The sequence below is a fragment of the Syngnathus leptorhynchus genome, chromosome 2 (genome assembly GCF_054491065.1).
Source record: "Syngnathus leptorhynchus isolate UIUO chromosome 2, UIUO_Slep, whole genome shotgun sequence".
Classification (NCBI taxonomy): domain Eukaryota; kingdom Metazoa; phylum Chordata; class Actinopteri; order Syngnathiformes; family Syngnathidae; genus Syngnathus; species Syngnathus leptorhynchus.
In genome coordinates, this window is record NC_141196.1 from 13578572 (window position 1) to 13592172 (window position 13601).

At 40.9% G+C, this 13601-nt stretch overlaps 1 protein-coding gene across 4 annotated transcripts; it reads right to left on the bottom strand.

Moving 5' to 3' along the window:
• Nucleotides 1-350: 350 nt before the first annotated feature.
• Nucleotides 351-13208, bottom strand: septin6 (septin 6). Of its 4 annotated transcripts, none has more exons than XM_085905933.1 (10): nucleotides 13101-13208; nucleotides 10887-11001; nucleotides 8890-9085; nucleotides 8598-8784; nucleotides 7354-7515; nucleotides 6653-6749; nucleotides 5942-6110; nucleotides 5706-5838; nucleotides 5421-5611; nucleotides 351-1045 (listed from the first exon to the last, which is right to left on the bottom strand). In XM_085905933.1, the coding sequence occupies exons 1-10, from the start codon at nucleotides 13128-13130 to the stop codon at nucleotides 1036-1038; spliced, it is 1290 nt and encodes a 429-aa protein (XP_085762059.1). In that variant the 5' UTR covers nucleotides 13131-13208; the 3' UTR covers nucleotides 351-1035. The 4 variants fall into 4 exon arrangements, with proteins under 4 accessions (XP_085762059.1, XP_085762058.1, XP_085762061.1 ...); XM_085905932.1 differs by having other exon boundaries at nucleotides 351-3090; XM_085905935.1 differs by lacking the exon at nucleotides 351-1045 and adding an exon at nucleotides 3121-3932.
• Nucleotides 13209-13601: the final 393 nt, after the last annotated feature.

Here is a 13601-nt window from a genome sequence, read left to right on the forward strand (position 1 = left end):
GACGAAATATGAACTTATTCGAGTGGTTGAGGGTTTCTGAGATGGATGGATATTAGAAAAAAAAATTCTTCGGACACCAAAAATGTTACGGTACTTTGCACCAACCAAGAGCGTAGGTCATAAACAAGTCTTCAATCCACTTCAATACACAAAATATATCCTTATAAATTATATAAATGCACAGTTGTTGTTTTTGTTTTTTAAATACACCCATCTGGGTTCAACTCCATCATACATTATTTGGCAACAAAGGATCTGAAATGATAGGACTTAACATATTCACTCATGATTTGCACCATATTTGGAGGAAACAGTAAAATTATTATTTTGGATTGAAAACAAGCAGGTGACAACAGTAAAGAAATTGTTTTATAAATCCATGCAAAATATAGAATACAGAAGGCTGGAGAATATTAAAGCACATGTCAAAGAAGGCCTTTACATTTGACCTCCATGGTATTCAACAATAGCATGTAAACATGGGCAGCATCGAAAGAAGTGCCAATATTTTTTATATTGCTTTGGCATAGTAATGAGTTCAAATTGGTGATTTAAAAAAAATAATAATAATTTTACAGTGTACAAATTATACTTCTTAGGTCATGTTTAAGTTAATGCCCTTATCCTACCATAGTTTGCAGAGGCTTTTAATTAACATTAAGACAATTATATTGAAACTGTCAAACCTGCCCATTCAGCCTGTGCTTAAGATCCGAAGTGGGGAACTATTTCCGTTACTTATTGAACATTTATTTTGAGCATTTTTGGGGCGGTGTAAATGGTGGGATCTTTTGAATTTCAGTTCTTCAGCAAACGCTGTAGGTTCCCCACCCATGGTTCATTGTAACAAAGTGGGTCAGAGATACCATGCGAGTCCACAAAAGTCCACATTTGACAAAAGGAGATGATGTAATGGGAGAGAAGAAAAATATCTATTTTAAAAACAGGTTAATATAGCAGGAGGGGACAGAAGAGGTAAATAGTGCTTAGTTCTTGCCGAAGCTTTCGTGGCCCTCTTCAGATGGTCACGACACATTAAAAGAAGCTACAACGAGAAAGACAAAGAAAGATGCAGATGTTAGAGAAGTGCAGTAGAAATGCATCTGGTATCGAGGAAAACGTTTGGTTAGAATGCAGTCAAATTCAAAAGGTGGGAGAAAGTGACAACATTAAATGAATCTGTGCAAATGTTTTGCTATTCCTAAAGTATAAAAAAAAGGCAAGTGTGAAGAATACAAATCTCCATCTCATCTAAGTGGGAAAAAGTCCAAGTGATGGCAAAGAGGGAATTAAAAGAACAGTGGGGAGAAAACAGTACAATGTAATACAAAAATAAAGTGAGAAAGAAGGGCAAGAGAGACAGAGCGAGAGAGACCCACAAAAAACTGATGGCACTCGAGGACAGTCCCTACTCAGTGCAGAGCCACGGAGCACTGCAAAGGAAATACACACAAACCAGTAAACTGAGGAAGATGGCAGGTCTCAAGGTCTCTGCTCTAATGAGAGAGACCAACCGTAAATGATCATATAAATTACTAAGCATAAACAACATTCTGTTCTAACATGTTGGTGCCTTTATTTCCCCTATAGACCAATAACTTTAAAAACCAGTACAAACATGATCACTGACTTTGAAATGTGCCATTATAAAAACACGCAGAAACAAACAAAAAAAGAATACCAATTGCACTGCCGACATACATAAATGTATATATTTCATCACATTTGTGTAAAAAAAAAAAAAAAAGTGCAAATGTGACACTAATACAAACCATGACAGTCAATGAGGTATGGGGAGAAGTGGCAAAGAGAGAAGCCCAAGCGAAACACGTCTGGGATTACTGTAGTCTGTTATGGCCACTGGATTTACGATGATGGCAAAACAGCATCAGTGGACTAGTAGGTTCAGAAGCTTTAATAGCTCACCTGCTAAGTTGTCTTCACGCACTGAGCTGGCGTTGAACAAAATTTGTTTTACTTTCTCCAAGAATAGCTGTGCTTTGTTTCGACTTCTGCATAATCATAACTATCATTTTTTTGAGCAGCCACCAATATCATGGAAATTATGAGAAAACGTGTCATTTTTAGAAAATTAAGTCAAAATTGGAGAAAACGACACTCCAACAGGAAAAAAGAATGTTATTTTACGAGATAGCATAAAATTCTAAAATTCCTAATCTGAAAGGAGCTAATGTAGTAATACCAAGAGAAAAATGTATTACTATATAGGACAATATTAAGAAGGAAAAAAAATTAACAATAAAGTTTAAAGTGAGATAAAAAGTCATAATGAAGTTGGACAAGAAAAATCTCACATTACCAGAAAAATGACATTGGAATGTTTGGTGTGGAAGAAAAAAAAAAACCCACAAACTATTTTCTATGCCTTAACATTACAATTTTGTTCTGATATTACGACATGTCTCATACATGACTTATTTTATTCCTGTTTTCTCGTTATATTGCAACTTGTTTTCTTGCAAAATTCCCACTTTGTCTGAGAACTATGATTTTTTTTCCTCATCATGTGACTTTTGTCTTATAAAACCTTTTCTCTTGCACCATTGTGACTATTTGCAAAGTCTACACTGTATGTAATTGCGTAACGCCTTTTTACAGTATTTATTTGTACTGTATACATTAATTAATAGCAATGGTACTTTTCAACGACTAGCATACTTCCATGTTGCCACTCACTAAAAAAACAAGTCACTAAATTCTGACCTCTCGTATTTAAAGATGAAGCTTTAACTGTATTTGTGTGAGGTGTGTTTCGCTTGAGCTTTGCTTCATTTCTCCCCATCACAACAAGGTCATGTGTGTTAATTTGGAAAATAAAAAGTGCACGTCACACACCATGCAAGAGAGTCGCTACATAGGAAACCTAACCAAGAGTGGAATGTATCTTGTATACAAAAAAAAATAAACATCATAATTAGAGTGGTGCATTTAAAAAGGAGTCCAAGTGAGCAACGCCCAGGGGGGAGGGCAATTTTTTTGGGGGGGGGGCATGGGGGGGGTTTGACTGTAAGGGATGATCATTCACAGCAGCGTGGCCACAAGGCAGCACTTTTCTACAGGAATCCTTCTCTGGAAATAAGAGAGAAGGGCCATTACTGCTTTGTTGCATACACATGTAACATAAGTGTGACATCATCATGAATGGCCAGCTGGCAATCAGAGGAGATATGAAGCGCCACATCTCATTTTGAGCTCATCTAAAGGTCCCCAAACGTTTTGTGCCACAGACTGCTTCGACATAAGGAATTATTTTGACAGATCGGCAAATAAAGACAAATTATTTAACATGCAACTTGGGTTAAGCTGAATTATTTGGTGTAATTAGTAGCAGTTCTGTGCTCTTCCCATTATTTTCATTCAGAGCACCACTCTAGGTGGCGAAGACTTTTTCGAAGCCGGTAATCAAATTCAGACTCTGATCATCAATAACATTTATTGAAGTCAGTCTTTCTATGTGGCCCGTAACCAAATGACTCTTTGTCCAATAGCGTTTGGGGACTGCTGCTCGACAGAACATGACATGTTTCTTCTGTTCTTTCAGTCTTCCTCAAAGGTCGAGGGCTTTAACATCTGTCTCTCTCGTCAGCCTTTGTTTGTGTTTGTGTGCTCGGCGGAGAATCCTTAAACAAAACTTCTCGCCAATCTGGCAAGACTCTTTTAATAAAGGGCTCTTTGTGGGAAAGGCAGGGGCGGGCAGAGAAGGGCATCGCCACAAAAATGAGTCTTTTGTGAACCCGAGGAGGACAGATGGAGCGACGAGATGATAAACTCTGATTTAGATAGAAGCTGGCCCGTGGGCAATAGACGCTGTCAGTTTACACGGAGAGCTTTATGGGGAGTTGATGTTCAGGTCAGGTCTTACCAGGACGGGGGTGTCTTAAGCAGCATGCATCAAATGTAGGAGCAGTTAACTGGAAAATACGATGGGTGCAACATGGGTGATACGTACATGCACTCACACATTGACATTCACACTACAAGCAGCACTCAGTAAGTGTGACCTGTGGGAAAGATGTACCAGAACACAAATAGTATGGACAGAAAAACCTCGAAGGTCAAATGTAACCCATTCCGGGACACTGAGATGGTTGTTTGGCTATGATTGACAGCAAACTTGTCCTGATGTCGCCCAAAGTCAGCTGTGATAGTTTCCAGTTTACTCCTGACTCTGAGGATAATGCTTTTTCCCTCAGAACATGTGGGCTTGAATTCTGAATTCAACAATTGTAGGATTTTGTATTTTGAGATTCTTTTCCTCTCCACCTTTTGTCGCCATTCTTTCTTCAAGTCAGTTGCTTTTTGGAATTTGTGTCACAAAAAAAAAAATGGCACTAGAAGCCTATAAAAAGTTGTGCCTTGCGTAATGGCACATGTGACTTCGAGCTTAAACACCAATGGTTTTCCTAAAAATTTGCAAATCGATGCAGGACAAAATTACTCAACTCCCAGCAATCGACCAATTGTTGATAGTTAATGGTTTATGAGACCCATCTCTTGTACGACTTAAGAGCCATTCAACTCTCGAGGTTTTCCTGTACAAATAGGAAATTGGGGAGTGAGTCCTTAAGAGCATTGAAAATGAATATTCCTTCTGATACTTAGAAAGAGAAGTGATTTGGTGAGGAGGTTAAAAGCAGCAGAAAGGTGCCTTCTCAGTGCAAGTGTTTTCTTCCTTTGCTAATACACACACAGGAGTCACATCAGCGTCAATGAAACTGCAGAAATGATCCTTGAGTTCATGTGGTTCAACTGGCTTTGGAAACATTATAAAAACATGTGCGAACAAATCACACATGGGGACGGAGAAAAATAGTTAAAAGGAAACTTTGAGGTGACTATTAGCATCTGCTTACACAAATTATGTGGAAGCAGTTAAGTTTATGATGTGCTTTGGGACATGGGCAACATTTATTGTGGCGAGGTATTCAGAGCAAGTCAGCTTTCTGCTGATGTGGGAATAAATGTGCTCTTACATGAAAGCTTCAGAAGGCAATAAAAAAAAAAACTAGAGTGTGGATTAAAATAGAACAAATCCCAGGCTTCTTGTTAATGAGCAGAGACAATGAAGGCACACCGAGGACGCTGTGACGTGAGAGGGGCTCGTTAAAATTAAACCGTTCTAAATTGGATAACCACTAACTACATTAAGAGACTACATGGACACATGTATTAGGATACACTTCTCAATCAATACATTTTTCAATTGGGGATGGGTTCGATGCTTTAGTTGCCCCTAAATCTGAATACCTCACACTTTTTTTCCGCTGTTTCCGATTTTAAGGATTTTAAGGGCTTTTCCGTTTCCAGTGTATGAAGCAGCATCAAGCCCTGACCTCTACACCTTTAAGTTGAATTCAAACACCTTTTTCAAGTGGGGATGTTACAATGGAGACACTTACTTCTTCTTCTCTTTGTCCCGCTTGAGCGTGGTGGAGCCCCCGGCCTGCTGGGCTTGATTCTGCAAGAGCTCGGTGGCAGTCTTTTTCTGTTTGAACGTGTTGAGCTCATCGTCCAGGGACTTTTTCTTGTCCTCCAGCTTCTTCTTCTCGTCCTGATGCAGCTTTTTTAAGCGGTCAAATTTCTCGTGCAGCTATGTAACAAAGAAGATGCGTGAGATACAAGAAAAATAATACCGTGACAAGAGCCCTGCAAGACGGCGGTGGCGGCGGGCTAACGACACCAACCTCTTTCTCTGCTTCTTTGAGTTCCGCCTCTTTTTCTTTGACCCGCTGAACAAACATTTGCCGCATTTCTTCTTCCTTCTTTTGCAGCTCGCCCATGAACTCGTTCCTCTTTGCTTCATACGTTTCCTGGAGGCTAGCACGGCAAAAAAGAGATGAGAGTTGATGAAAGGCTCAACTCGAGATGGGGAAAAAAAAAAAAAAAAAAAAGAAGAAGAAACGTGTCTTGCGTCTGCTACCTGAAGGGCTTGCTGTCGGGGTCCGTGTCCTTGAAGCCCATCTCCTCCAACTTGCAGCGGCGGTACAGCTCGTAATGACGCGTATGCGTCTGCTCCCGCAGATCCTCCATGTTGACTCGGATCAGCATTTCTCGCAATTTGACAAAGTCACAGTGATTCTCGTTCTCCACTGTAGGAGACACGTCGAAAAAATGGAGAATGAAGAACTGTACAGATTCTGAATGATTTGTAGCTTTTAAAACTCTTTTCACAAATTGCTGCAGAAGATAGAGCATTAGTTATCCTGGAGGTTTATAGAAAAGAATGGCTTAAACAAAAGGTGCGACAGGTTGAATTTAATTTACAAAACAAGAACAAGAAGTGTGTGGTTTATGCATGATGCCTTGATTGGCTATAAACTCTGAAGAGAGTGGATGTTATAAAAAGAAGCAAGACCTCTGAATTCATGCTTAAAACTTGAACTTTGCCTCAAATTTCACATGTTGCAAAAGGCTACTACAATAGCGTGGCGCTTCCAACTCATCGCTATGGATTCCTCAACAAGTCAATTAAAATCAATTGAAAGTCCATTAGTGTCATGTGCTGTAACAGTTCAGCGTGCTGAATGAGGTTGTGCAAGTCGTAGGAGGAAACGGGCGGCAGGGTCGGTCAGGTGGCAGGGACGGGCGGCAGGGAGCATGTCCGGCGAGGCAGGAGTTGAAACTGACTTACCCTGCACTGTTCCCCAGGGATACTGGCGGGCCTTCACCATCTTGTTGCCGATCTTCACCTCCTCTGTGCTGCCCACCACGGCAAAGGGCAAATGGCTCTGTAGAGTTGAACGAGACATGAGCGTTGGTCCACTGCCAGCTTCAGTGAAAAACCCAAACAAAGCTGACTGTAAAAAACAAGTCATTTCAGCGTTACTAAATAAGATGAATGCTAGTGCCGGTGCGTACGCTGGTGGTTTTAAATGGTCTTTTTTTTTTTTACACCACCCGAAAAACAAATATCATCAACTGATGCAACATCTTGCGCATGACAAGTTCACAGGACAATCAGGAAAAGACAAAATAAGAATCCTGAATCAAGAGCCCCCTTTGCACTTGAAAAATACCCATTTGTAGAGAAATAGCCTGGGAGGAAAAAGTCTGTACTCATCCAGACCTACTCCCAGATTTGAATGTGTTTCTTCTTGCACTCATGTGCTCGCATACAAACACACACAATGCCTCAGCCTTTACAAACGCACACTCAACACGAGCAGTGAAGCCAGCTCTCCCTTGACGTGTTATGTGAGAAAGAAGAGACCATTTTTCCACACTGTAAGCTCTGAGCTGGCTGACTGCATTGACGACGACACGCTCACTGAGATCTTGCGCGATCACAGACGTCACCTCTCCACATTCTAAAATGCATCTGGTGGGGCTTACGTTCATGGTGGAGTTGATCTCGGCCACTGACTCGTCATCAGTGGGGAACTGGTAGATCTGCACGCCGTTGCTGACCAGCTCACTGGTAATTTTGATCTTGAACTTGGCCAGTTCACTTTTGGAGATGGCGTCCGACTTGGCAACGATTGGGATAATGTTCACCTACCGGGTGAGAGAAGACAGTGCAGTCGCTATTATAAAAGGAACATTGAGGGGTGTAGCCAAATATCATTCAGTTTGTTTCTTACTAAAATAAAAATGTGCCTTGTTACGACTGAATTACAAATGGTACCGTTTTGGCCGCATGTTTGCATCAACAGTCAAACACAACAGTAGGTGATGTAAAATCTGACTTCCCCTTCCACATGCCTGCTTTCTCGTATGCTTTTTTTGTTGTCAGACAGTGAACCTTCAAAGCAGGGTCAAGCATCCACTAGTTTATGAAACTACCACTCTTTTTAGTTGGAGGTTAAATCTTGTAAAAGAGTAAGGCAGCGCCGCATGGCTGTGAGTGTTTGTCGCAGGGCGCAGCCGCTCAGGTCCGACGGCTCGTGGGGCTCCATGCAAACCAGCCCCCGGAGGAGAGCATCTCGCACAAAATAGACAGCAGTCACACAGAGTTGACTACTTTTCTCAGATGACTGACACTGATGCGTCACTTGGGATGATCTGCACGCAGGCAGAAGGCCTCGCTTTAGGTTGGCGAACCGTGACGTCCTACATACTCAACGCGATAGAGAAGCATTGACACAGAAATACTATAGTACACAAAATGTATTTTTCTTAATCACACTTACAATACTACTGCACAGGGGATTCAAACTTAATCCAACAACAATGAATGCGGTAATCCCCTCTACGTCGCGGTTCACTTTACATGTTGTCCCACTATATTGCAGATTTTTCTGTGAAATAGATCTTTCTGTGTTGGGGGGGAAAAAAAAGGGCATTATTTATTTGAGGGATTGAACGATAAAATAAATGTTTTAATTATGATTACTAAAAGTTTTCAAAATAATGATCGCGCTATATTGTTCTTCATTAAATGTTTTGCACCTGCAGTTTGAGGGGGAATTACATTTTGACTGCTTTATATCGCTTTTGGGACAGGGAAGCAGATATGCCTCTTGCGTAGAAGTCGAATAATTGTATCAGTGCTATCTTAAGGCACTAAACACGATTTGAAATGGAATTAGGAGGACAGTAACAAGCAGTAATGTGACCAACATGAATGTGGCGCTCACCTTGCTGTCAAGCTTCTTCATGGTGACCAGGTCAAGGGATTTGAGCGAGTGGCCCGTGGGAGCAATGAAGTAAAGGCAAGCGTGGATGCGAGTGTCGTGGTAGCTGTGAAGCGTGCGCTTTATCTTCAGCTCCTCTTGGAGATATGCTTCAAACTGGGCATCAATGAATTCCACAATGGATTTGTAGCTGGTGGGGGGAAAAACAGTAAAGGTTTATGGGTTTGGAGGGGGGGGGAGAATTATTTGCAGATTTTTATCATCCACAGCATAGCTGCATCTACATGGAACACACCTGTCTTCTTTATTAATCTGGTCTCCAAAGCCCACTGTGTTGACGACAGTGAGCTTGAGGCGCACGTTGCTCTCCTGCAGTTCGTAGATGTTGGACTTGAGCGTCACCCCAGGCTGGTTGTGCTGAGTGGGCTCGCCCTCAAACTTGGTGTTGAACAGCGTGTCCATCAAGGTAGACTTGCCCAGACCCGTCTCACCTGGACAACAGGATGATGAAAATTCACACACGTATAAACGAGGTGGGTATGATCTGAAGTGTCTTTTCACAGGGACACAGCCTCAAAGCTATAACACAGATATTTTGTCCCTATTTTATTTTTTTACAGAAATGTGCGAAGGAAAAAAAGGCAGAACATTTCCATCTTCAACAGGCAGTAGAAAAAGGGTTTATGGAGGTTTGTAAGTATGATAGTGTCTAGTGGTGTCTGGTAAGCCATTGTCAGGCCTTGGCGGAGAGCATCACTCCTGTAAAGTTCTAGTGTATTTCTTTTTCATTACGACTGGATGACACACCAGATGCCCATTTATTTCAGAGAAGGCTTATACTACACATTCATACCCAAAGAAAAGCACAGAGTTAGCGAGCGGCTTGTATACTGTAGTGATGTTCATTTATCTCGGAGGCAGTCAGATGACTCAGTCAGCAAGCTCCGTCTATTTTTAATTCTTCACAGCCTGACCTGCCATCAATGTCGGCCCACTTTGGCAAGATATCTCACCATTTTCCCTCAAAACGTTTTGAAACTGCAACTCCAAATCTTACAATTTTATATTTGTGCAAAAATCTGCATGGGAAATATAGACACTAGAAGGAAATCTTCTATCTTATATTATGCGATCATGGAGATTTCATACTTTTAAGAGGTGTCCTTTTGAGTCTATCTTCCTAACAAATTCCCAAAAAAACATCTTAGGTAAGGTTGATTTAAGACTCTAAATTTTTCATGAATGTAAGTGCGATCGGTGGTTTGTCTCGTCTCCTGTGACTGACTGGCGACCAGTAAAGGGTGTACCCCAGCCTCTGGGCCAAAACCAGATTACTCGTACAGAGCACATAGCCGTGTCTCAAATGAGAACATGCGCCATGGAAAATTGATGAACAGTTATCTTCCAATGTCATTTTGCTGCCACAAAGAGCTTTTTGGGATTGACACAAAAAAAAATGCTATCGTAACTGATTCATAGCAAATCAAAGCCAAATCAACAAACATGCTACAAAAGACAGAGAAATTAACAGTGATCAAGAGAATTCAACAAAAACTGATTTCCAGAGGATGGACTTAGTGTGTGCGGAACGGATACAAAACAGCCGCTGTTGTTTGACTCTTTCGGGGTAGACAGTCACCCATTGTTGACTAGAAGCAGCGGCACATTTAACAGAGCTTGACCTATGAGATACTCAGAGTACAACTCAAAATGTTTGCGCACCGCTGCGACTACACTCATATCCACAACAAAACTGTTAGTTCTAATGTCAACAAGCACATTGAAATAAATCCACAGCCCACATTTGGGCTGGAGAATAGGGACAATTCCTATAATCGATATTTATGCCATGTATCTATGTAACAATATTTCTATGGGGAGCGATTGTATAGCATTGCATGCAATACATTGTATGACATCACTTTTTTTCATCCACAAAAAGATGTCATTCAACTGGCAACAAACAGGCTGCTACAGAAATGGTACGTAGGCGATAATTGTGAAGAAAGTGTGAATGTATTAAAAGATGAGACTTGCTCTTATTCAACCGAATGGACCGCTGCTGCTGGCTAGCTTGAGCTGTCGACAAACTTGAAAGGAGTTATGTGGTTGATTGGTCGGAGCTGGGCATGCATGGAAAGGCCACATCATTGTTTTAATTTTCATTACTAATATACTGAATGTCCTTTTTTAAATACCGATAAAATAACAATACATCACCCAGTCCATACTGTTCAAATAGCAAGCGTTATGCTGATTTGCCATTCTGTTCTTCATCTACAACAGACTCACCAACGCAGAGGATGTTGAAGCAAAATCCATGATTGACAGATTTGTTGACCAGCTGGTCAGGCATGCTGTCGAAGCCAACATGGCCGGCGAGAGGTACGGCACGGGCACCTTCACCCTAAACACAATAATTGACAGAAAAATGTTAAGCGTACACCATGTTACAAAAGATTAACATCCTTTCTATCACACTTGATTAATTATTGTTAGTGTCTGCTCTGTAAAGTATTTCTGCTGCCGACTTCCTGTTTCCTGGACTTTCTACCCGCATCAGGATAGCGCACAGCAAGTTTGTACTGTATATTATTGGTCATCTCACATGCGCATAGGCCACAGTTTTAGGAACACCCACACAACCTCAATAGATGTTCACTGCTGTCTGCTGTACTGCAGATCTTATCAAGGGTTCTAACATTTTGGCCTCCTTGTCTTGTTATGTGAATGGGTCGAAACCTCAGCGTTGGAAAGAGCTTAGTATGCTGCGGTCTACTTCTCCACAACAAAAATGTCCACCGTAATATTAGGACGAACTGTGATTATGGTTATTAGGTGCTACATTGGAGATGCATTCATACTTGAATAAGCAAAGTACATGCCAGTCAGCTGAGTAATGTGGAGAGTTACTCTCATTTAAAACAATGGGGGAGGGGCGAAAGAATTCTGTGTAACGTTTACTCATGACCTTATTTATACATTATTGTCGGATTCTGAGTTTTCACTTCCTGCTGTTGACGCTTGTGTAATGTGTCACTTATATGCTATGTAACCTATATGGAAATAGTTCACACAAAGACATGAAATCAAAATTGGCCACTTGAAACTGTACTAGAATTACAGTCTTTGATTGTCCAAGTGTGAATAATGTTGTGGCCATTATGTGTAAATACGATTATGACGCCGATGCTGATAAACAAGCCAATGAGCATTGTATTACATTGCATGTGATGTCTCTCTGAAACAAGTGCAGAAATCTCACTTGAAGCGTGTGTGGGTGTTTGTGTGGACGGTAGAGGTAGTTAGGCAACCTTTTCCTGCAACCTACGACATCAAAAATTGCAAAGAATTTAGATTAGAAGGCAAAGCAAGCAGCCATTATGCATCCTATCATAACATAAGCGCTGTTTGGCTATGCGCTCACAGCTTTGACAGCCAAAACATTCCAAGGGAAGGACAATTGGTGAACAAGACAGGGCATAAATTGGATTCAAAGAGCTGCTGCATGGAGGTGTAAAAGTGACTGAGATCTTTGGACAAACAATATTGAAAGTATATTCACTTGTTTGATAACAAGAATTTGTCTAGCTCAGGAAATAGGGTGATTTCCTCAAATTCACACTTTCCGGTTAACAATAAAGATTAATACTCAAAATCTGCTGAACACGATTGTCGATCATTTGGATTTGCTTTGCAACCCAAAACGACTACACAGTACACACGTCCAGGATTGGAAGTGGAGCATTCCTAAAAGCCCTTCCTGCCTTTCAAGACACCCACAGCCAAGTTCCACACACCAGTCAGCCACAGAATGGGATGTTAAACTGAGAGAAATGTGCTATTCTAGGCACATTGTCTGCAGTTTTTTTTTTTTTTTTTTTTTTTTTTTTAAACCAGCCACAGTAAAATATGTGCAGCAACATTAGACATGCCCTTCCCCCTCAAATTGCAGAGTTAAATGAAATATCAAGCAAAAATTTGTTCTCCCCGTTTTCACACGCATGACAACGCCCGAATGAAAGTTGAATTGACTTGCTTGAGATAACGGAACGGAAATGAGCAGCAGAGCGTCGCTGAAATGGGGGCGTTGAAAATGAATGGCCTCTTTACAACTGCGCGTCTTTTTTTTTTTTTTTTTTAATCATTTTACGCAGCATTTCATTGGTTAAAACTGTCATTTTATAAGGCACTTGTGAATTTAGACCAACAATAGGGTCAAACCAAGCCAAGATAACGGTGGAACTGGAAATATATTAGTACTGGTACTGATAATGAAACCTTATTGAGCTTCAAATTGACCATTCTAGATTAGCATAATCTCAACACGACATTTTGCCGATAAAATGACAAAAAACACAACGGAGGGAGGCGACTGACTAGCACACCCACTCCTTTCACAATGACAATTTTACCAGTGATGCGTTTTCTTTCTTTCTATTTTTTTTTTTTAGATCTGAGAGAAATGGTTGTATTAAAGCGGGTTAATTAAAACATGCTACTCACCGCTTGTCTTGCTATCTCCGTGGACGCCATTGGTGATAGCCGTTAGCCAAGCAGGGTCTACGAGTTGAGCGAGGGAAGCTGAAGAGCTGAGGTTACATCGAAAACTCGCCCTCTGCTTAGGGATATACCATTGCTAAAAAATATTTAAACAAATCTACTTAACACAAATAATGTCGTGCTAAAATCTTGTGCTGTTGTCAAATACATTTTGCATTGTGTTATGATAGATCCCGTTTACATTTTTACTGAATTATGAACAATTATTTTTATCGAACACTCCCTAATGTACTCCCCTACGAGCGGCTTTAATAGATTCGTCCACACCGATTCGCAGTGGACATCAGTCAATGAACATCATGAGTGGATGGATGGATGGATGGATGGATGGATGGATGGATGGATGGATGGATGGATGGATGGATGGATGGATGGATGGATGGATGGATGGATGGATGGATGGATAAACAAAGAAAGAAAGAAAGAAAGAAAGAAAGAAAGAAA

What these genes read in the sequence shown, in the direction of transcription:
- septin6 (XM_085905932.1), bottom strand. Translation starts at nt 13,130, where the DNA reads ATGGCGTCCACGGAGATAGCAAGACAAGCG. An exon ending in CTTCAACATCCTCTGCGTTG is followed by an intron (nt 9,086 to 10,886) that starts GTGAGTCTGTTG and finishes CCTGTTGTCCAG; the next exon opens with GTGAGACGGGTCTGGGCAAG. An exon ending in TCCCTGGGGAACAGTGCAGG is followed by an intron (nt 6,111 to 6,652) that starts GTAAGTCAGTTT and finishes TGTCTCCTACAG; the next exon opens with TGGAGAACGAGAATCACTGT.